Below are 24,870 nucleotides of genomic sequence, written 5' to 3'. Positions count from 1 at the left end.
TTGTTTTATGGAAACTTTCCGTGTGATGCACGTTTCAGGTATGCATATGCCTAATTTTTTTTTCTTTTTTTTTAAGAGAAGCATTGACCGGTTATTTCCAATGCAGCAAATATGCTTGTTCTACGCTGGGTTTTGCCTCTATGACATTCTCTATGACAATGAGAACTTGGGCTGCAAGGATTGTGATGTCTGTGGCTCAGCTGCTCTCTTGCAGAGGGTTTCAGCCTGGTGGCCTGTGATTGCAGGCAGGTATCCTTGGAAGGGTTGCCTGGTTTGGATTGTCTGGGCTGGGTCTGACCAGGGACTCTCCTGTAATATGTTTTAATCCTGAGGAGCAAGGTGAGAAACTTGCTGTGATTTGCATTTGAAGTTCAGGTTGGAGCTCAGGTTAGAAAAATTTGATTGAGTGGATATTGAAAGACTGGGTAAGTGTTGTGGGTGTTTGTTGCATTTCTTTTTTTAACTTTTTTTAATGTAATTTTTTTTTCGTGGTTTGTGCCATGGTGTAGCAGGGGCTGGTGGCTCCTTGGGGCTGGGATGTGGGGAGCAATGGAGGCTCCCCAGGGACAGCAGGCCTGGATGCCATAGCCAGAGTCTGTCCTGCCACCCCAGCCAGGGTGTGGGGCAGCCGCAGGCAGCAGGGCAACCCCATCCCAGGCATCTCTGGCAGGGCCTGTGGCCAGGCTGGGCAGGGCTGCGGGGAGCTGGGGCAGGGTCTGGCCCCCATGGGACTGACATGGAACCCTGGGCAGGGCAGGGAGAGCCCTGGGTTGGTGGGCAGGGACAGTCAGGCCTGGGAATACCCTCAGGGCTCTCACGGTACAGACAGACATATGGGATGTCCTGTCATAATCACAACTAGTAATACACAATGTGCCAGTAGTTCACTGGCATTTGATATTGTAGTAATCTTTGAAAGGCAAATGTGTACATAAAACTTGTATCCATTTATGAAAATGCTTAGAAGGATCTGTTAAATTAGGAAAGCGGTAGAGAAATCAACAGTACTACAGTACTTTAAGAACATATAAAGCTTTTTTATTTTACAGATACAGTATTGTGACTCTTGTCCATAGCTGAATATAGTTCTCTTGAAGCTGAGACTTTAGGTTGTTTTAATTGCTCCTAGGGTTATCGTTAATGTTTTGAGAAATTGAAATACTGACTTAGTCTTGCACTTGAAAACAATTTGCATTTAAATGAAATAACTTAAATATCTGCACATTACTGAAAACCCACCTCCTAATATTCTGATCCTTATGTATGTTAATGGTTAGACTAGGATTCAGCATATACTGTAGTCAAATACATAGTTGGTGCTTTTTCTGTATCTAATGAGGGCTATATCTTATAGTACTCCTTTAATGTAATTTTTGTATTCAGAAAATGCATAAAGTACAAAAGCCACCAGATTATTTTTTATATGATTAAAAAATTTATTTGGAGTTTATAACAGAAACTTGATAACCATAAAATTTCAGTATAAAATGTCAAGCACTTTCTATTTCAACCATATTTTTGCTGAATTGGCAGCACCAAATTGATCTCTATCTCCTTTTTTCCCCACAAGGAATGCAGCCCTTCCAGGAATGCAGCTATTTTCAGGGCTTATGCTTAGTTCAACTTGGAAGCTTGATCCTTTTTTCTGCTGTAGGTTTCAGGACTACAGCAGAGCCATGGAGGAGTCCACATTGGCCCTTGTTGTTTGTACATAAACAAAACACATCTTGCTGGGGATATTTGAAACAAACTGTTTGAAAACTGTATTGCTAAGACAACTGATGTGTGCCTGGAAGATTTAGTGGAGTTGAGAGGTTTCAGGATGTAGTTCTACTACAGTTTTAATCTATCCAAACTGGTAGGGACTGAATTTTCATCCCTCTCCAGCACCTCTGATATTGTGTGTACAATTCTTATGTGAGCTGTTTCAGCTCATAAAACCAACAGAAAGTTACCTATTCACTTGGATTTGGCTAGACTTCTGCAGTTTTAAGGAACTGAAGCAGCAACATGAAGTTGAGGGGAGATGTAAGGGGAGAGATGAGGTTATCGTCCTAATGCCTGCTGCACATGCATGGGCTTAGATTTAATCAATAATGGAACCATAGCCACAGTGAAGTCCAAGCAAAGCTGCCGTCTTGATTTCACACTTCTGTAGATCATAGAACTTTGGCTCATTTATATATTTTTTTTGTGCTGCTGATGAAAATCTGTGGTTTCTAACTTCATGGCTTCAATTGTTGTTTTAAATAATGGAAATTTTCTGAACCTGGAGCCTCCAGTGTGCGTAGACCCTCATGAGGGTCAAAACCAAAGGAAACATTTGCATGAGTCCAGGTGAGGTGGGTATACAGCGGAATATTCTGTGTGGAAGAAATGATGCTTTGCCCTCCTGGTTGGCTCCACAGAGAAGAGTATTACCATTAGCCAAGGGAGCATTTTTGTACCTCGGGCAGTGGAAATTAAAAGGCTGTATAAAACAGCTGAAGAGACAGAGGTTTAAGTACCAACTCCTTTTATATATGCTGTTCATAACAGCTCTCCATGTGTGCTGTACATGTGTTCATATAGATCCAGAAATAAAATCTGGATCTTACCTACTGTATTAGGATAAAACCTTCATCTAGTACTAGTCATCATCTTCCAGGTCTTCCCCTGCAGTTGCAGCTTCCAGTGCAGCCAGAGCTGCTGCGACTTCTGCATCTTCCTCCTCAGTTTCTCCGTTGATGTCTTTATGGTTGGGGTGTGGGAGTGCCTGTGTGACTTTGGTAACAGCCACTGCAGTGACACCACCAGTAATGCCCTCACTCAAATTTGCAGAGTCAGTTTCAAAAGGTTCAGCACTGCTCTCCTTCACAGGCAAAGATGGGGTTACACAAAGGTCCTGGTTCTCTATTGCTGAAGGACCAGTGTTTTGACCTGAATGTGCACAGTGGACTGAAAAGCTGTCTTTTTCAACACAGTTCCCAGTTTGATTGCCATTTTGAGGGTAGTCAATATCTGGCAGTTGTATGGCATTGTTTTGTGTCCCCAGTATTGAGTTTCCTTTGAGAAAGATGCTGTCTTGTGCAGACTGGGAGTCCGAAATACTGTTAGACACATCGCAGGCTGCTTTCCTCTGACTTCCTGTCTCTAGGTCAGGTTCTTGTCCAGACCTGTTTGATATGGTGTAAAAGTCTCTGTTGCTGGTTGAAGAAGCCTCTGACTGGCTGCAGGTTCCCTTTTCACTGGCTTCTTTTGTCAGGTTTCTGTTGGGATTGAGTGTGGAGTGCCCTTCAGCACAGGAGTTGCCACCATTGACTGCAACATCAAGCTTTGCAGCACACTTCACAAGGCTGTCCTCTTGAAAATTGTTGCCTCCATGATTCCAGAGAGTTTCTTTTGTACTATTTAATGGATTTTTATTTTCTGTCCTACTTAACTCATTCTTCTGAAGTTCATTTTTGTGTTCTTCATTTTCACTGTTCTCTTTGAATTTGAATTTATTGCTACCTTGTTCATTGTGTTTATAGTTGTCTACTTCATGGATGTGTCCCGGTGATTGTACTTCTTCTGGATCAAAAATATAGCTGGAGTAAGGAAAAATTGTAGAGGAAATATTACTTATGATATTAATCAATATAATGAGTAAGAAAGATTAAGTTTCATTTTTAACTTGAAGGTATTGAGGAACTAGAGTCACTAAACTTTACCTCAGGTCCTGAGAATGAGCTAAACCGAATGCAAATGCTGAACTGTGCTGTCAGCTGCTGTCTCCTGGGACTGATCATAACTAGCCCCTGTAGTGAGATTCACCAGGAACATAAGCAGGATGTTGGAGAACTGTGTGCTGGCTGTTGCTTGTTTCCAGCTTTATTTTTTGTTTCCTCTGGGGAGTTCATTAGCCAATGAGTAGTCATTGCATGGATTGTTAATTAGTATGTCCTCACGTAGTAGCTAAAATATCTGTTTTTTGCTGCTGTTCTTCCTTCAAGTCTTTTGTCCTTTTCTCTTTTTTTTTTTTCCCCTTCTGATTTATTTTCTTCCTCTTGCTCTACATTTTCCTTGACTTATCTCTTTCAGGGCCTCTCTCTTTTCTTTATCTCCCCTCTTTCTCTCATAGCACCATTTCCCCACCCCACTTCCTTACCTGTTCTACAGAAGTGACCAAGGGAAGGAGTAGCCCCCAAGTGGGGATTAAATGTGGTCTTTATCAAACTAGCGAAGCTTCCTCTCTAGGGAGACTTTTATATGGGAATAATTCCCACAACTAACTACATTTAAAAGCTATGATGGAAGCAAGGAACTATAGTTCATTTTCATTGCTTAGGAGAGAGGGAGATCTGACAAAGTCTGTGCTCCTTGTTCTACCGAATTGAGGGAAGCTCATGCTACCTAAATGAGAAATAGCTTTACTAAAGAAGAGTTTTCAATGTCACACAATTTACTTTGTGGGACAGGAATTATAAAAAGGGACCATAATTACAGTAAACAAAAAGGACATTTGGAGGGAATCAGTATGCCTATGCTTGAAGATACTGTAAACTTTGAGAACTCCAACCTTTTAAATAGACTAATTTAAGCAACAGGTGTAGAGGAGCACAGTGACATGGTTTCATGCTTTTCTTTTATTCAGTCTAAGCAACTCTTGTTCTATTGTACCTTTGAATCATTTTGCAGCACCTGCACCCCATCTGGATTTTCTTTAATCTGAAAAGAGAGAGGGAAGGCAAGGGAGAGAGGGAGTGAGTGAAGCATTATGAAATTAATGTATGAACAATTGCATTGAAAATTATACTCATGTTTAGAAGGTTTTTATTAGCTAAAAAGAAAGATGTCTATGCAAGAATGGATGTGGTACAGTTCAAGATCTTTCCAGGTTCCTATCTTGCATTGACAATGACCTTTAACTGGGGAAATATCTGGGGAAGAATTTAACAATTCTGAGACAGTGGTGTTCTCCCAGAATTATTTCCTAAGCAATTTTATGATTTGGAGAATTCTAAGTCAGCGCAGTGGGTGTGGGGGTTCTTGTTGGTGTTTTGGGGGTTTTTTTGTTTGTTTACTTTTTGTGAGTTTGTGTTTTTTTTGATTGGTTGGTTCTTTTTCTTTTCCAGTATTTTTTTCATTTGACAGCTATTGGTGAAATTCTCTTCCATTTGTCCAGTTGTTTTCTGAAACAGTAAACTGCTAGCATCTACCACATCCTTTACTCAGTTGTTTCACAGACCAACCTTGCCTGTGTGAAGAATCACCTGCTTTTGTTTGACTTGAACCTGGTTCTTACTAGCAGTATTTGGTGCCTTCTAGTTCTTCTTCACATGATCTGACCATCATGTCCTATTGTCACTATAGAACAGGTCCTGTACTGCCCCTTCAGTTCAGATACACAGTCTAAAGAATCCTTATCTATTTAAATGTTAGCCATAGTGATATAATTTCATGTCTATAAATTGTCCTTGTGTTCTCTAAGTCTTTTGCATTTCAACATCCTTTCCAAATGATTCATGGGAACCACAAATGCAGATTTCTCAAGGTGTTTGGAGCCACAGATTTATTCTTTCCTAATACCTCCTTGTCTCCATTCACTTCTGTGACAGCTACTGAGCGTTTTTGTGGAACTATCTCTTAGTGAGGCACAGACAAATTCCTGGGATTGGCATTTTATTATATGCAATGTGTTGCACCTGCATTTTACTACAGTAAATTCCAGAGTTTGACTAGAACTAGCAGACTGTTTTGCTACATATCTGTATATTGCATGCACTGTGTGTATGTCATTGCCTGACTCAGTGAGATGCTAAGAACTATCTATTATACGCTTCTTATGCCAATGTCTTTTATTATGGGAAGAAATGTTTTGCTAGTATGGACCCTTGAGAACTTTTCTGTTCTAAACCTAAACTGAAGTCCTAGATCAGAATATGCAAAAATCCTAAAGTCTCCAGTACTCTTTGTGGGTTGGGACTATCTTATATCAAATTAATCAAGTCAAGACAGATTGTTTAATATGTTTTGTCCATCGATATTCAGACTCTTTCTTTTTCTCTCGAGATGCTCTACAACCTTGCATACTTTTGCCATTGCCTAAGGACAGCTACTCACTTCCCATCAAACAGAAACTGATGATGCAAGATCAGGATGTTTTCTGGAGTCATTTATTCACAAAACATTCAAGGAAAGTAGTATTGATTTATTCTTGCCAGGCATGGCCTGATCTGCACACCAGTGACTATGCTAGCAGAAATGTAAATCAAAACTCTCCTTTTTTTTCATCCCCCTAAAATCTGACTGCCTCTTTGCACTGAACTAAATACCTGATGTAGACCTCTCATTCCTGCAACCTCTAAGGGCCTACAGTCATTCAGCAGCAGGTTTTAGCTAGGGTAGAACTGCTCCTATACTTTTTACCTTTGTCTGCATGTGAACTGTTCTGGAGAAGAAATTTCTATCAGGAGTAGCCAGCATGATGTAGCTCAGTGCTTTTTGGGATGGCTTGTAAGCCAACTGCTTTGCTTCCTCTGTCTTGGTCCTGCTTCTCTCCTTGAAATGCAGTCTCCCTTCCACATCTCTGCTAATCTTATACTGTGTTCTCATCCCTCAACACCACCAAAGCAGGAATTCTGATACAGCATTTTTCATCTGAAGAGGATGCAATAACTGGCGAGATGATTGAGTGTACTTACCCTCCTTATGTGCAGTTGCTCTACATTACAAAGGTGTTTGGACAGGTTTGACTAGATATGGGGCTTATTTAGGCTGGCTGGTATAGCCATCTATTCCAGCCAAAGGGGAATTCTTAATACAATTTGCTTTGATCGTGTTAAAAGCTGGATTAGCTGTAGCTCTTCTTTAGGTTAAGGCTGGTTTGAGGCTAATACAGTTGAGCTAAGCCCTGTGTGGAAACTTGTTCTGGTTTGATTGACATCTTGAGTTTTAGCTTAAACCTGCTTATAAACTGAAAGAAATAAAAACTGCATGAAGTTGGCCAGCTGTTGATAGACTCGAACTTCAGGTCTCAGTGGCTGGCAGGTTACCATGTGTTAGATAAGTCCCTGTGTGATCTCTGTTCATGGGAAAGACAATGTAACTTGGCTTATTTTAAGCCTCTTTCTCTAGTCTCTACCAAGCCCTATCCTTCCTGTGGGCTAAGAGTATGCAAATATTATTGTGATTTACCAGACATGGAATAACTTCAATTGCTGTGTCAGTTGCTGTGTGAACCCACTGAAATGCCCTTGTCTTGGCTTTAAAGTTTATAGGTTTGTATGGTGACCAGTACAGTAGATATTGCTTCTAGCTGAGAGTGGGCACTTCAAGTCAGGCTGCTTCTGTTTAAACTTTTATCTGACAGATTTCCTACTCAGGACTTTTATTTATAAATTCTGTGTTGTTTTTTTTTTTTAAGCACAAAATCTTGCTGATAGGTTTTAAGCATTGAGAAGTGCTAATTGCTGGCCTTTATTCTGTTGTAGAGACACTTATAATATAAAGCAATTATACATTGATATTACTATTTTAGTTTCCATAGAAAGCACTTTCCTTTTTTTTTTTTTTTTTTTTTTTTTTTTAATACAGCTACTGTGGGAAATATCTCTGCAGCTATTGCATTAAGCTTTTCCACTGATTAGATACAACTGAATCTGCCCTCTGGCATGAATAAACTATTACATATGGAAAATAATGTATATTGTATTATCTTATAAATTATTTCACATCCCTGAAATAGGAATATGATTTTACAATGTCACTGTCTGAACACTGGCTTGTTTTTTTTTCCCTTGCCCTTTTCTTTCATTTATAATAATCTTTCAAATCAAGCTGGAAAATAATTCTGGGAAACAGTTGCTTTTATAGGATGAAAAGGCATGCTTTAGTCCTACTTACCTTGTTTTAGGTACCTAGCTCTAAAGACTTGTGTATTGTGTGATGTTCATAGTTCCATTAATGGAAAACTACTGTCTGGAACAGTTTGAATCAAGCATGTGCTACAGACTTGAAACAAGAGAGGATTAGAGACTTCACGCAATGGATAATGGTATGTTAACTGATACTGAGTTTAGAAACATTGCATCCTTGTAAGATGTTTATTCTGTTAGATAAGATGTGCTGCTAAATTGATTAGATAGTTTCAGATAAACATGATGTGAAATGTTCCCTTGAAGAACACTCTGTGGGCTAGTTCCACCCCCCCCCCAAAAAAAAAAGAAAAAGGCTGCCTGTCTAAAGTGACAGTAAAATGCTTGGACTTAACATTTAGATTCTCAGAATTCAGATCAAAACTACCATTAATCCTAGACAACTTTGTGTATGTTTTCCCCAGCCACCCTAGCAGCCATTTGCAAAAGATAGTCTAGATATAATGTCCTTGCAATGTATTAGATGAGTGTTCACACAGAGATCAAGAAGACCTGATGTTATGAAAGACTTTCTTCCTTTGAAGGAATATGATACAGAAGAGCAACCATTTTAAAAAGAGTTGGATAAAATTGTACTACAGAGGGAAACAGTAATTGGTCTTAATTTGAGTAGAGCAGGATATGAATCCCATCAGTAAAACAAATGCTAAAAAGGGGGAGGTTGTTAAATACATTTATGGTGGCACCTGCAAAGAGAATAATCTTTTCTTTAAAGTGTGAGACCATGGTGAAGATAACAAGAATAATGTCTGACTCCAAAACAACAACCTTGCATTTCAAGCCACAATGTGCTTTAAGAGAAGTCTGCCTTGCTTTATCAGATTTGAGAAACACAAGGTATCTGATTTTCAATCATGTAATAACATAGCTTGTATTGTCTATTTAAACTGTGGCAGTGTAATGAGTAAACAAAAGGCAAATTAGATAATGTCATTAAAATGGTAGAAAAAATATTTTTGAGGCATAAAAATGGTTTGGCACCTTTTTCAGTGTTCTTGGGAGTTTACATGGAAACAGAAAAAGGTCAGTATTATTTTTGCTCATGGTGTATTTTTAATTCTATCTTGATTTTTATTTTTAGATTCTTTTTAAACACCTCCAGTAGCAGAGGCAGAAAGCTGAGGGAAGAGCATATTAAAATAGCTTTTTCTAGTGGATCTCAAACTGATAAACTCTGACTTTGGGTCATTCTTTTTAAGCCAGTTGGGTTTTTTTAGTTTGTTTGGTGTTTTCCTACCACACCCTGATGCTTCTGTTTTTGCTTAGCTTTTCCCTCTCCTCCATCCTTTCTAGATTACCAAGTAAGGAGTTTTTTCCTACATGTATATTATCTGGACTGCTGAACCTGAATGATGTATCCCCCAGGGGCCTGAGGCACCTCTTTCTGATGACTTTTTCCACCTTTCAGACTTGATCCTGCCAGTGTCTTCCCCATCAGTTTGCTGTGTTTTGCAGCAATTTTAAAATTGCTCAGTGAAACCCTTGCATTTTAAGGTTACTGACTGTAGCTACCAATCTCTTTGCAGTGGATAGAAACCCTTGCTCATGAAGATTAAGTCTGGCTACTTCACTAGTAACACAAACACAATTTACTTGGTATTTTTTTTGTTAATGAGGTCTTACCTAGATGCCAAATGCTAACCAGCCAGGAGACATATGCACAGAAGCAAATGTGGGAAGAGAGTGTGTTTGCAGGGAAATATGTGGAGAAGAAATATAAAGAATGTAGGGTGGGAATAACCTTAGAGAGCTCTAGCACTTCTCCTAATGGGAGGTGCATTTTGCCTTCTGTGCTAAGTAGGCATTCACACCTCTCAGAAAATTTCAGATGCTGTCATCAGCATATGCCAAGGTGCAAGAAAGGGTCACACGTGCCTAGGTTGTAGGGAAGTGCAGTGTCCCTGCTAATAGCAGGGAGTTGGACTAAATGACCTTTAAAGGTCCCTTCTAACCCAAACGATTCTGTGAATCTATGTGTTACTGAGGTGTGGAGGCAGAGAAATAATTGATCTGAATCGCAGATAATAACACCACCAATAAAAGCCTTTTTTTTTTTCTTTCTGACAACAGAACATTTATGAAAACCAATTCCTTTTCTCAAAAACTCCAAATAAGTTTTACTGATGTACCTGAAAGTTGCAGCTCATTTGGGCTGTAACAGTTGCATTTTAGCATGTAGGTGGGAACTGAAAAAACTGTGAAAATTCAAGTGGTTGTCTGATCCTTTTTGTTGAGTCTCTGGTGTCTGTGACAACTCATGTCTTAGAGTGCTTGTTATGGGAGCAAAATTTTGATAACAAATCTGTGCTTATACCTGCATTCAGACCAGTACTTAAAGCTGGGCTGAAATCTATCTACTTTCATTTTTCCTGACTGAATCTTAATCTGTAAATTTATTTTAAATGTGCTTCACAGAAAAGCTGAATTGACATATAAAATCTAAAATATGTGAACTAACCTGAGGAAATACTGTAATATGCTCCCTTATAGGAAGGGGATCCCACTTCATGGGCCATTTTCATGTGTCTGTTTTTCTCTAGCTGAATTGACTTCAGTCTTTTTGTTCACACTTTCTTAAAATGCAGCACTGAGGTGTTGTTTCTGTGCTTCAGCCGTCTTGCAGTCCAGCCCTAGTGAGATACCTGGCTGTGCCATCCTGCTGACAAAATATGACCTGTGGATGGACTTTGAGTCACCCTGCACTCCTTGCTATCTGTGCTGCTCTGCAAGAAAAGGGAACTCTGCAAGTGCTTTTTCTGGTGCAGCTTAGTTTACTCTCCTGTGTTGAGAGAGGCAGGGTCTATATTTGGGAATAAGAAGTGTCAGAGTGTCTGCCAGAAAGAGCCTTATGCTATCCTGCTGGCACAAGGTTATTGCCAAGGTTATTGTTGCTTGTCCTATTTTCGTTTATTTCACAAAGCTGAGGAGCTGCACAGGTCTACGAGGCACTTTTATTCTCCACCGAGGCCTTATTTGCCCACTGAGCAGTTTGCATGCCTTTGTAGTACAGCTAACGGTGCAGATAAGAGAAGCTGACACAGAGGGACTCATGAAAAACTTATAAAACTTCTTCAGCCACTGTCTAACTAGCTGACTTATGGCAGTCAGCTTTGGATGTTTGATTCCCACTGCCACCCTCTGGGGTTTTTTTCCCTTTTCAAATTGGATCCCCTGTGTTTCACAGATAAATGTGATTGTTGCTTGAATGCAAATAATCCTTACACTATCATCAGTTGTTAACACTGATAATGTTATTTTTTTTTTTAATTCTTTGTTCTCTTTCTCCCTGGCCAGGCTGAATCAAGCACATGGATATGTTGTTCAAGGCAGTGGCCTGACTCTGTGTTTTCAGGACTCAAGTGTCAAACTTCTGGGTGATATTACACACTGTGTACAGACAATGGCTGGGAGGAAATTGATGTGTTCTGTATGCTATTCAAGGTATGACGGTTGAGGTTGGTTTTGTGTGTAGGGAATTAGGGATATAATTTAGGCTTCTTTCCAGTGAAGCCTAAACTAATCACTGAAACTGATTTAGACTTGTAGTTTTTTCAAGGGACAAAAGAGGTTTTAATCAGGGCAGGTATCAAAAACTGGAGGTTCTCAGTCATCAGAAGCATGGGAAATATGTAGAACTCACATATTTATGGCCTCATAAATTTTGATGCTTTGTATTCTGACATAGAGTAGTTTTCATTACCGGGGAACTAGGTCTGATATCACAAAATGTTTTTGCTTCATCAAGGTAATACATGGCAGGATAGCTGAATCCTTAAATGACAAAGGAATGTCACTAGTCATAGCACGGGGAGAAGCAAACCAAGTGACACTTAAACAGAATTGTTTCTAATTAGCTGAATCCCATACTTTTCAGGAGATTAAAGAGCAAAGTAATTAAGAGGGTTGGAACACCTCTTCTCTGAAAACAGGCTAGGAAAGCTGGGGTAGTTCAGTCTGGAGAAGAGAAGGCTCTGGGGAGACCTTGTTGTGGTTTTCCATTACTTAAAGGGGGCTTATAAAAATGAAAGAGAACAGCTTTTTACATGGGTAGATAGTGATAGGACAAGGGAAAATGGTTTTAAACTGAAAGAGGAAAAATTTATATGAGATGTTAGTAAGAAATTCTTTACCCAAAGGGTAGTGAGGCACAGGAACAGGTTGCCCAGAGAAGTTGTGGATATCCCATACCTGGAGTTGTTCAAGGCCAGGTTGGATGGGACCCAGAGCAACCTGGTCTAGTGGGTGCCATCCCTGCCCTTGGCAGGAGAATGGGAACTAGATGGTCTTTAAGGTCCCTTTCAACCCAAGCCGTTCTATGATTCTATGAATATCAAATACCCAAATAAACAAGCACTATGCTTGCCTGATGAACCATCAGTACAGCATCAGCTAATTACCAAACTATGGCCTACTCACCACTCAGCCAGTGGGAGTATGTTATCATGATTTTAACTTCTATTTGCATGGTGTCATCTGAAAATGTATGCATGTAGTAAATGTTTATCCAGGAAATGTGCAATAGTAGTGATTGACAAAAATGAGCAATTTCTATGCTCTTTGTCCCAGAATCACAACATTAGCGGTCAACACTAATTACCATGTACATGAAATAGTACTGTAATAGAATAAACTGTGTATTATATATTTGCATTATTTATAACACCATCCAAGGAAGAGTGCAGTCTCCTAGCTGAGAGGTGTGTCTACTGTGCAGGGGTCAATTGTGCCCTTTAATTGTGAGTGCATGCTGTGATATTTCTCAACAGTGGGGAAGAGCATCCTGCCAGTGTGATGTCTGGCTACGATCTGATGAGAAACTCCTTTGGCAGTCAGGATGGTGAGAGTAATGGAAATATCTGCTTACACTTGTATTCTCAAAGAGCTGAGAAAAGGTCAGATTTAATCTGCTTTGCTTATATTAGAAAAATAAGTGCTAATTATCTTACATATGTGTAGTTACACTGTCAAGAAATTATACCAGTATAGTTGGCAATGGCAATACCTGCCAATTGTTACATGCCAGTGTAAATACTTCAGCTGGAATGGGGAGCTTCTGGATTGCTGCAAATGCAGCAAATTTGCAAATGCAAATGCATTAGAAACGGCTCCACTTCTTTACAGCTGCTCTTTCTCCATGCCACGAGAGATCCTGATGTTTTTCTCAGATCCTGATGGGTTTTCTGCTTCTACATTGCCCCTTCAAATTATTGCTTTTTCATGCAGCTGTTTTGCACCAAACTAAGTTACAGCGCTGGGCAGGTCCCAAGGCAGGGAAGCTTGGATGTTGCCAGTGCAGCTTGAGCACCACACCTGCACTTGTTATTTGTGGGAGTGTTGGCAGAAGGGAAAGGTAATGAAAAGTAGATGCTATCAGTTTTACAAAAGGTGTTTTGTTTTGATTTGTGACTGTTGGTCTTTGCCTAAGCTGATCTTCCAAAAAATTTAATAATATGCATTGCTATGTTAAGTCCTGCTAGCTCCTCCTCAAAATGTCCTTCTGTCCAAGCCAATAAGGACAGCCAGGTCTTTCACTTATTTCTAGTGGCTTCCTGACAGTATTAGTTAATAAATGAAGTGCTGTGTTTATTCTCATTATAGGTTCCTATTTCTATTTCCATCCTGTCAGTTCTTTTTTTAAATTTTTTTGGAAGTCATTCTTTTACTCTCTCATTCACTGACTAATTTCTAATATCTCTGGTAGCTGTTGAATTTTTTCATAAACACCTGTGAGTGAGTGAGGCCAAGCTTACATGAGAGTTGGACCTTGTCAGGCTATTATTAGTGCAGTAGAATGCCCTAGAGGGGACATGGGCTACAACCTGGAGGTGATCTGTACACATCCTTTTTTTCCTGTTATGCTTTTTGCAATTGATTTAAAATATTTATAAGATAATTAAAAGGAAATGCATTCTCTCTGACTGGTTCCTCATCACTCATAGCACTAAGTCACAGAACGTTTCCCTCCCCCCATTATTTGCCATACAAAATGATTGTTTTATTTTTAATGAGTAAGAGGAAGAGTGGGGCAAAGGGTAAAACTCTCACAGTCATTAGCCAGTTTGCATAAAGGAAAACCAAATATAGCTTGTAGCATAAAACACTCATTTCCTCTTCAGCCATGCTTGTTTTTTACATTTGATCTTCCCAAACTTACATCACTGTCCAGTGTTTAAGTTACTGAAGCTTATATTTCCTTTCTCTTAAAATTGTTAATCTCATAAAATATAATAGCTTGTTTAATTGTGGGGCCTAAACCCCTGAATCCTGTATAGTCCCATACTGTGCAGAGGCAAACATAGAAATGTGCTCCTTCCTAGGGGATGTATGGTCTAAATATGTGACAAGGCAAAAACTGGATATGGGAAGCAGATGGTCATGTACATGTGAAAGAAGCAATCAGCAGAGAAACTATATTTCATTCAGTAATTGTGTTAGGCTAAGCCCAAGTGGGGATCTGTGTTTGGCAGCACAGCTCTGGCCTCAAAATAGTTATAGCCAATTTTTATGTAACAGAGGGACTGTACCTGAATTTATCTCTCTTGAGAGGTTAAAGTGTCTCTGTAATCTTGTGCAACTTCGTACTTTGGAGGAAGAATTCTTGGGTTCCAGCTCTTGCTCGGAAAAACCTTGGTTGTATCCAATGCCTTTTTAAAACATTTAACATAGAAACAAATCTAGAATCAGGGCCTGGAATAGTGCTGCCATGGGTCTACAATTCACAAGGTTCCTTTGCTTATACTTTGCCTGGACCAGCTCCTTTCCCAGTGGCAGGCTTCAGCAGCCTGTTTCAGAGCATGCCATCAAGGACGTGACTTTGATAGCTGTGAGGTATGGCTTTGAGACTGGGGTCAAACTGAACTGGGGACCCTCCTAATGAGGGAACTCTTTGAATACTGTGTAAAATAATCACTGCCTTCTCGATGGTTTTGGCTTGATGTGGTTGCTGTGTTTTAGGTTGAACATTGTTCTCTTAGTCTCTGTATGATGTGGTCTTAATGCACCTGCCAGTCTTTGAAGTCTTAGCAACACCCTGTGGATTCAGGCCAAAGGAAATCTGTATAGTCATACCTTAGGACAAGGGGTTCAGAATCTCTCAGCAGACTTTCAGCTGAAGTGCCTTGTCCCTCCTGGCACAGGTACATATGGATATTTGATTATAAATTCTTGCTCTTAACTTGGACTCCGTATTCTATCATGTCTTTCATGTATGTCATATGTATGATGCAATGAATCTTTCCAGGAGAAAAACTCAACTCCTTTGCCCCATTTGTCAGTCTTGAAGGGATTCAGCAGAGGAAGTGGTTTGTCATTTTTATACCATAATCTTTCTGATAAACAAATAACATGTCAAGTTAGGTTGTAAAGCTGCATTTCTATATAAATATACCTCTCCTTAAGTGTTTATAAAGTTACCTCTCCTTAAGTGTCATACACAGATACGCAAAGATAAATAAAAAGAGTCTCAAACAGGGAATAAATGTATGACAGTATGTGGCAGTCCAAGCAGTTTTCTCTTCCTGTTGGTGATAATGTCTCCTTATTTGCTCCCCAGTTTTTAAAACACAGCTACTGATGTCTTGGTTATGGATTTCAAAGGATCCTTGCTCTTATGGCTTCCCAAGACAATAGTAGGAAGATGTCATACAGAGAGATTGACTTGATTGCATGCGGCTGCTGAAAGAGAAGTGCATGGCAAGTGATGTATACCATAACTGTTCAAGTTAAATTTTTTATGTTTATTTTAAAATATGAGGTACTTTATAAAGATGTTGCAGCAAAAATAAAAGCTATAATTTGGAAATTCTGTTCCATGTTCACATTATGGTGGTATAGCTGTTGAAAGCTATTATTTGCTCCTAATTATTTCTGAAGTATTTGAATACTTCATAATACTCTACTGTTTCCTGTCTTCTCATATGGTTCCTATTCTGTAAACATGCAAGAGGCTGCTTCCTAGCTCTTGCTAGAAATATCTGTACTTTGAGGTGTATTCAATGTCCATCTGAGGTATTTTCCCTTGTCATATTAGCTGGAGGATCAGACCTAAGTTTGAACTGCTCTGCCCTGCTTCTGTGATATTCTGTAATTTCAACCCTGTTCAGTGGCCTGGTCTGAGCATACTGAAGACCACAAGCCTTTTACAGAGTCCATCCATATTCTGTGTGCCTACTTGAGAAACAATCATACACTGAAATCATGGAGACGTTTTGGGTTACTTAAAATAAAATCTTGATGAGTCCCTCCACTGACTAATTTCTGCCTAGTTGTCTACTTCATGGGAAACACTGAGGTTTTTATATGTGTGTCATTGTTCTTTATACTTTCTTTTTTTCCTAGTGGCTGAAACATTTCTCCCAGCATAAAAAAATACATACAATTCCAAATCTGGTGATTAATTTTTTTGTTTGTTTTGTTTCTCTCAGTAGGTCCATCAGACCTATCTTTAAAATATAAAGGAAATGAGAAAAACGAAAGGTCTGATGATAACTTTCTTGCTTCTAGTTCTGTCTATAGGGATAGCTGAAGAAGTGAAATTTCAACTTTTGGATGAAAGATGAGGTACAAAGAAGGACCTAACTTTACAGGGCTCAAAAAATTTAGAATGCCAGAGTAGAGAGGACAAAAACATGATGCTTAATCCATAGATATATTAAAGTCTGGTAAATTTTGAGGACTGCATAAATCCAACAGTTGCTGAGAGGTCAAAGACATCTGTTAAATTTAACAATATTTAAAGATGTTGCTATCCCTGATGAAAGATCATATTGAAATTTTAGCTGAATTTGAGGAAGGGCAAATGCTGAGGTAAGGAGGGTGCATTTGAAGAAAGCATCAATATGTCAGGGTCTGCAGTTGCATTCAGTCCTTGACACGTTTGCTTTTGGCTGTGTCCCGTTTTGGCTGTGTGTGAGATTGTGCTGAGCAAACTGATGAACTGCAGTGCCTGATGAGGCACAGCTGGGGGATCTCTACCTACCTGTGACTTAAACATGAACTGGCACTAAACTCAGGCACTGAGCTGAAAACTGGGATATTGCTGGTCACTCAGGTCACTGATTTGAACTGGTATCATGGTCCCTAAGATCCTATAGCAATGCAAGATCCACATGACAATGTGAATACAAAACAAATTGTCTCCTGGCCATGATGTGGCCTTAGTTTCCTGCACCCTCACCAGAGGTGACTGGGAGAATGTAAATAAGGACAGAATCTGCCTTTCAGAATATTTATTACTCTGGGGCTGAATGAGCCAGAAACTGCAGTTTGATTTTCTTTGCAGTACTGACAGGAAAGCAAACAAATCTTTTTACTTGAATTTTTATGTCAGCATAACTGGCTGTGGAGCTAGCTGCTTGTTTCCTGTCTCCTGGCCCAGAAGTCACTTTTCCTTAGATCTCCATTTGCAGAATCAGCTGAAGAGTATAAGCCTGCTTAAATATAGAAATATGTTCTAGATGTGGATTGTTTCTCAACTGAATATATATATATATATATAAAAGGGCTATCTTTTGTTGCCTCCTGAAAAAATGTCTTTTTTATTGTATTAGTTTTATGGATGGTGGTATCAATGAGAAATTCTACTTGGGACATTTGGAAAATGGAAAATATCAGACAGTGAGCATGAAGGCTACAGCATACTGTCATAAGATTTAGTTTGTGAGAAAAACTTGGCAAGCCAGACTGCTTCCCAGGTGTTTTATTTGGTTGTGCCATGCACATTGTTGTACAGTTGCACAGCAGCACACTGTATACTATGAAATCTAGGTCTTTGTTGATCCATCTGCTGGAAGCTGTTGCTTCTTGTATTTGCCTGTGAGTTCTGTGCAAAAACAATTTATTGGCCTTCTGCAGCAATTTGGGGCTAAAGACATTTAAAATATATTGTTGAAAGACTGAATCTTTAGGTAATCTGGGAAACACCTGGTGAACAGAAGTAGATGGAAAAGGAGAAAAGGTGGAAATCTCATATGTTTTAGATATCATAAAATTTTTGTAAGTTAAAATAAGAAAATAAAACTTAGGAAAACAACAATGAAGTCTGATCAAGGTAACTTCTGTAATTCTGGCATTCTAGCTTATCGAAAACTCTTGGTTGCACATCAGTTCTGTGAAAAGGTTCAGTACTTCCTTGGTGTTTTTTGTTTTGGTTTGGTTTGAATTTTTTTGTTTGTTTGGTTTGATTTTTCTGGGTTTTTTTGTTTGTTTGTTTTTTTTTTACCCTGTTGAGTCTTCGGAAGCGGGCATGAAGAGACACTGCTGGAGTTTAGCAGGCCTTTATCCTTTAAGTATGCCATAGACTTTTACTTAAGGGAGCAATATTCTGAAAGTAAGCTTGGATGTCTATGGAGATTGCTTCAAATATAGGTATTGGAGTTTTTTGTGTATAGGCCTTTAGGCAGGATTGAGGCCAGACAGGATACATGATCTCAGTTCTGGTATTCAATTGTAGCTTAGTGTCCCCAAAAATCACTTTGCCCTGAATATTTCAAATGCTTCTGGTTTGTTTATATCATCTGAAATATTGCCAGTGGCAGATATTGTGGTGTTGTTGTACTGCTCAGAACATCAGCCTCTCTTAATACAAAGAAAATTGGATAAAGCCAAAAGCAATTTGTATGAGTCAATGATTCTCTTCTGAAAAAAAAAAAAAAGTTAAAAAAACCCAAGCAAAAGCTGTATTCTCCCCCCCTCCCCAAACCAAACCAAACCAAAAAACCCCCCCAAACCCAACAAATGGATTAAGGAGATTTTTAAAAATTGTCAGGATATTGTGCTTTTGTGTTTGACCATTTCATGGAATAACATGCAGCTTTTTGTAAGGAAACTGTCAGAAGTCAGGGTGCTCTCCCTCTCCAACCAAATTAATCCTTACATTTTTGTTTTCCAATTAGTTCTTTTCCCAAATCCCCCTCTTTCTTTCCCCCACTTGATTTAGCTTGTTCTTCCCATACCATTTGCCTGCATTTCCACATTTTCTCCTGCCATTTTTCACCTCTGTTAACTGATTTAGATTGATTCAACTTATTCCTGTATTTCTTCTGTACAGTGTCTTTTTCTAAACTTCATAGTGGAAACTGGCAAATTTGCTGCATCAGGAACCTTAGGGTTTGGAAAGAAACATAGTTCAGAACCTGTTTTCTCACCAGTGCTTGCAGCAGCAGAGCACTGCCATTAGAAAGTATTGTGGAGTACTGCAGAGAGAAAAATAACCCAGAGGTGTTTTATGTTGTGGAATGCTGAAGTTACAATAGTGAATGGCCAGTAAGTTTTAAACCTACACAAGGAGAATTAAAAAAAAAAATAATCCTACCTTTCAGATTGTGCTCCATCGACTTCTTGAAAGATTTGTTTTAAATGTCTTGATCCTGCAATAGTAAAACACTTTGCAAGTGGTTTCTTCATGTGCGTGCACAAGTAAGAGGGTTACTCTGATGTGTAGACTGTCTACTGCAAATAGTGTGGAAATATAACAACCTCCTCTTGGTACCATTGTGAATTTTAAATTTTAGACAGTGATCAAACAAATCACTTGAGTAGTATGCTCATCCCCTTGAGCTGAATTGGAATGCTAACCTGCTTAAAGTGAGCATGAGCTTTGCTACAGTGGATTAGGACTCATGTGAAGTGTTTAAACAACAACAGCAAAATTAGAAAACTTTCAAATATGCAGTATTATGGGATTTTTGGTTTTCTGGGAGTCAGGATATTTATAGTATCAATTAAAACTTTACTGTGTGCTTGTCAGAACTTCACCCTTCAGATTTTCACAAATTTTGAAACTTAAGAAATGCCTCTGGCATTGCAGTAATATTCTAGGTTTTGGTAAAGCTGTTGTTCTTTCAGATATGTGCTCCAGACTAAAAGGAAAATTCAGCAAAATGTTTTCTATTAAGAATTTATAAAAAGACAAATAAATTAATGAGATAATTGTAGCATTAGAGTGTAACAATACAGTTGCTTTTTCTCCTTTAAAAATGTAAATATTTTATTTCTTGTAGTGAGCAGGATACACCCACATGGATCTGTGTGAGCAGGCAAACCTATAATGATTATTAATCACCAAGTCAAGCTCATTTCTGTGTAATGGGCAATGTATTTTTCTGTGCATTTTAGAATTTGGGCCATGTTCTTTCTTTTTGGCATCTTTCTCCTTTAGTGGTAACTTGAAAAATCTCAGTGCAACTTACATTACAAACCAGAAATCCAGGGAGAGCTGTGCTTGCATGATTTGTGAAATCTGCAAGTCTTTTCTTGTAAGAGAGGGAGATTCTTACTGGCCTTGAGATCACTTTCAGCAGGACACTCCTCCTAGGATCTAAGCCAAGGTAGTTCACTCCTGAATTCAGCATCCATAGTTAATGGGGCTGGGGAGGGATAGTACAAGCAACATAGTCATTGCTGCTGCTTCTCTTTTTGCATACATATTCTGTGCAGTTATACTTCTCAGAATGTATAGGTAAATTGAAAAGTTCTTATAAAATTCCAGTAGCTAGCCTCCAGGTTTGAAAGTTGTTCTGGCTGTGAAGTTTCATGGTTTCTATTTGCCTACAAATTCAAGAAGGCAACACTGCATAGTGTCTGATCCATAGGTGATATTTAGAAGGTTTTCTGTTAATAGCCTGAAAGACTGAAAACTGAATGCAAATATAAGCAACCCAGATATCTGATGTGACTCATTGCTAAGGAGAACTTGGGATTCACTCAGCCTTGATTCACTGCATTGCTCTGTTGCCCTACAAGAAGTCACTTTACTTGCCTTGTATGTCACCATTTTGTATCCTTCTCTATGTTTGTGCTGCACTTTGGAGATTTATAGCCCTATTCAATCTTACTATACTGTTGCAAATAGCTGAGAATATTTCTGTGCATCTGTTAAAGGTGACATCAGTACTGTAGGTGGAGTAAATAATAAAGCTTATGAAGAATGAGTCATGGTGTGTTCCTGTTTTTATGCAACCTTTTACTGAGGGCATTTTAAATCTTTTTTTGCATTAATTCTATTTTTTAAACATAGCTGTCATTATTAATTACCAACTAGATTCCTCCTTTTAATTTTTGCTCTGATCTCTAATTAATCTTACTTGCAGTGTAATTCTGTCTCAATGCCCTTACTTGTTTTGTGTAAGATGTGGTCTGAAAATTTATGCATACGGTGAAAGGAAATTGAAAATGAAAGGAAATGGCCCCATGTTGGAAGGATGCAGACTTTATTTAACAAATTCAAAAGATATAACCTCTTTAACTAAACCTTAAAGTGCATTCTTAACTGCTGTGAATTCCTTTTGTCTGTTTAACAAATTTTGAAGCTGTAGGTTACCTATAGGGTTAATTAATAGTTGGGGTTTGTTTATTTTCAATCTTCTATGAAATTCCTATGATTCCCCGGAAATTTAAAATGGAAATGCCAAAAAGGAGAGCTGATGGAAATCACAGCTGTTGGTAAGTTGTCAGCATATCCATTATATCATGTCAAATAATAACTGGTTTCACTGTCAACTTCTGATGCATGTAATTGGCTTTTGACCCAAAAGTAGAGTGTGCAGGTTTTTTTCTTTAAGGAAAAGGGGAGCCAATCAATTAGCAAACCTGTTTGCTTATAATGTTAAAATAAGTGCTGAAAACTCAGTCTCAAGTGCTGTATATTTAACAGAAGAATAAGTGTAGAAGCTGGAATTGAACCAGTAGTTAATTTTCTCAGTGTCAAATACAATTAGGCATAAAGCATTCTATATTTGTACTTAAACTTGAGTTAAAAATATCCTTTTTTTTTTTTTTTTCATTGTATTTGGAGCTTTTTCCTCTTCGGCTTGGTAATAGTTTGGAACATGGTTGTTAATCCTGCAAATTACATTCAGATGTCTTAATGAAATACTCTTTTTACCATCATCTTTGCTTAGCAACGTCCCTTTTGAGATATTCTGAGAAACCTAATACTTGTCTGGTGTGTAAAACAGTGTTTGTAAATCAAGGTGTGTTGCCATATCCTGCTTGCTTTTGTTGTTTAATACTTTTTATGTTGCTGTGTTTGAGACAGAAACATGAAGCCTTATACCCAGTCACTCCAACTTATTACACAACACAACTACCAGTGACCTGAGACCCAGTCTTTGGAATATGGCTTACCATGGTGGTGTAGATTGTTAAATCGAGTGACTAGTATCTACATGGTTGTCATGGATCCAAGCAGCAAGTAGTTTTCCCATTCCAAAATAACCTGGAATTTAAACAAAATCATAAGGCTCTCAGAAGTTCATATTTGCATTTTCCATTTAATTTAGTTGCTGAAAAACACTCTATCTCAAAGTCATACAGTCAAAATCGAAATACTTTAAACCTACTTTGGCATAGACCATAGGTACACTTCGGACCCTGGGTGTATTTTGTGCTGGACAAAATCAGGTTGATTCTGGCACTGAGCAATTATTTCCCTATCTACCTTCTCGTGCTGCTGTTGAATCTCTTTCTAGGTTTTTGGTTTTAAAAGTTGTGTCCTCCAGTGGAAGTGTGCATGGGGTGTTGCATTTTCTGACAGGCTGGAGAGTTGCCACTGATCCATCCACTAATGCCACTTATCCATTAGGAGCTCCCACCCTGAAACTTTCAAGCACCACACACAGCCCCTCTTTATATAATGTGTGAAGTTGACTGGCACTTTTCATAAGAAAAATTTCCCTCCCCCTAAGGATCAAAGAGAACTAACATATTTTACTCAAACAATATAGAGTTTAACTCTTCCTTTCCAGAAATCATAACTTGGGCTTCAAAGCTGAGCTGAAGATCAGTTGGTTGTAGACACTACTTGTTTTCCTTCGTTGATAAAAAATGTTAGAATTCTATGGTAGAGTTTCAGAAAGTTCTTAGCTATCAAGAGTGGTTTCAATTTATGCCCTGAGGTTTGCATTCCCCTCACAGTTTCCTCCCCTTCTCTAATAGCCTTGGCCCTTGTGCTTTTGTGGTACTGCCCAAATATTTTCTCTACTGCAAACTGTCGTCCAATAGCTTTTTCTTTTGGGTCTTTAGGATCAGTTCAGCTCTTCATTACAGTCTTTCAGTGGAACAAACCTCTGATTTCCATGCATTCTTTGCAATTCTGCCTGTGTGTTTCTCTATAATTGTTTACAGATGGTTGTATTAATGTGTATTAATTTTGATGGTAAAACTGTGACCGACCTTGCTAGAAGTGGACTAAAACTCTTTAAGATTCTGTTGTAAGTTCAAGAAATGGAACAGTTTTGTGAAATCAAAGCTAAATTTGAAAATCCTAAATTGTTTGTATGAATGCTTAGAGTGAAGAAATAATATTTCCACTGTAAAACTGCACACTTCTCTGCTGGACTCTGTAGGGGTGAGGAAAAGTAAACGTGGGTACTGACAGTTGTCTTGGTTCACTGAGGTAATTGAGGGGGAAGAGAAACAAATAGTCCATTTTCTTTACAAAACGTACCTAGGAAATATAATCATGTTGAGGTGAATTATTCTGTCAATCTTTCATGAATTTAAAAAGTTTTTATATATCAGAATGCTAGCTCTTGAATTCTGAAATCTGTAACTGAAAAGGCACAGGGTTGTTTTTTGAGTGGTTAAAACAAGCCGACAAAAGGAGAGGTCTTGATCCACAGCTGAAAATAGGCTGTCTGGAAGAGCTGTGTGGTCTTGCCAGTTGTACAAGAGATTTCTGGAGAATTACCCTCTTTCCATTAGCTGAGGCACTTTAGGATAGTGTTGTCTGTTTAGTTGATCCTGCAGTCCATTATCGTGTGTCCATTCATGTCTAGATAGAGTTCTTAGTTGTAGTCATGTCTTAGTGAGGCCCCTTTGGGTCACTGACAGCAAGAGATAATTTTATGTTCTATTTGTTCCACCACTCTTGTAGACCATGGTGGCTACTTTCTATTTCTTCCTGGCAACTAGTGATAATGAGCTGTTTTAGATGGTATATCCTTGTTCATAGCAGGCTTTCTGGTGCCTGGACTATGAATCACAACAAAATAAATTTGCCTTATGTTTTACAAGGTGTTGTACAGAATCATAAAATAATTGATTGAAAGGCAGTTCCAGAGTTCATCTGTCCCAGCCTTCCAGTCTGTCAATATAGGGTCTAGAAGCATGGCATGAAACACAGAACACCCAGGTTTAGCTCGTTAATGCATGGGAAGCTTTGATCTTTGTTAGCAGTGTCAGCAGCAGCAGCATGTGGCTCTGCTGGGCAGGTGATGCAGCATCAATATAATCTATTGATTATAGTCTATGTTCATATAGTTCTTTACTAGTAAAAATCTCCCAGAAGCAGAGGGTGAAAGTTCAGTATCCAAAATTTTCCACTTCTGTAACAGTTTCCTGATCCTAGTTGGGGTGTTAAATGTCTTACCTCCGGATTTCAGCCCCAAATGTTAGCAATCTGTCTCCTGTTTAAAGAACCTAGAAGAAAAAAAAAACACACTGGTGTGTTGCTGATATTTTGCATATATTTGCTGTGGCAATATAGAGGCATTGATATGCCCTCTAGCAAAAGATATTTGTGGCAATTTCCCTGAAACTCTTGTTAAAAAGAGGTTTTGTTTTGTTTTTTTTGTTGTTGCAGCAAATAACAATGTTCTGCAGGCAACTTTCCCTCATTTTAGAATTTTTGTTGTTGGGACAAGCAAAATAATTATGAGATAAGAAATGTCTTATAATCGGGACCTTTTGCAGCTTCATCCCTTGCTTGGGCACAGGGATGTTCTGGTACACAATTCCTGTAGACACTATTCAGCCAGCACTGAGAAACCCTGACAGACAGTACTCTGCATGGAGCAGCTCTTTTTCTTTGTAGAAATTGTGGATGTGCAGCCTTTTGTATGATCAGAATCTGAGAAATCAACCTATCCAGATGCTTAAAAATTAATTAAGGAGAGAGAGTGAGCAAAACCAGCTCCTAGTTCCTGCAGCAGTCAGTGCCCATAAATCAGCTCTGTTTTTCCTTTTGAAGCAG

General features: G+C 38.7%; 1 protein-coding gene across 11 annotated transcripts in view; it reads right to left on the bottom strand.

Moving 5' to 3' along the window:
• Positions 1-450: 450 nt before the first annotated feature.
• CUNH4orf19 (chromosome unknown C4orf19 homolog) overlaps positions 451-24,870 on the bottom strand; it is a 43,435-nt gene continuing 19,015 nt past the window's right edge. For 2 of the 11 annotated variants that reach the window (XM_051790081.1, XM_051790078.1), the window contains 6 exons: positions 24,268-24,317; positions 22,023-22,113; positions 20,087-20,263; positions 19,210-19,264; positions 4,642-4,689; positions 451-3,569 (listed from right to left, as the gene is read on the bottom strand). In XM_051790081.1, the coding sequence (XP_051646041.1) occupies positions 2,630-3,569; positions 4,642-4,673 (972 nt within the window). In that variant the 5' untranslated portion in view covers positions 4,674-4,689; positions 19,210-19,264; positions 20,087-20,263; positions 22,023-22,113; positions 24,268-24,317 and the 3' untranslated portion in view covers positions 451-2,629. Of the gene's footprint in view, positions 3,570-4,540; positions 4,690-15,353; positions 15,573-19,209; positions 19,332-20,086; positions 20,264-22,022; positions 22,114-24,267; positions 24,318-24,870 lie in introns of those variants that run through there. The other 9 variants (XM_051790079.1, XM_051790082.1, XR_007904902.1 and 6 more) reach the window with 9 other exon arrangements.

This window comes from Manacus candei, unplaced genomic scaffold (genome assembly GCF_025592945.1).
Source record: "Manacus candei isolate 608988 ecotype Guabito, Panama unplaced genomic scaffold, ASM2559294v1 h1tg000028l, whole genome shotgun sequence".
Lineage (NCBI taxonomy): Eukaryota > Metazoa > Chordata > Aves > Passeriformes > Pipridae > Manacus > Manacus candei.
This window is presented reverse-complemented; position numbering and strand designations above follow the sequence as displayed.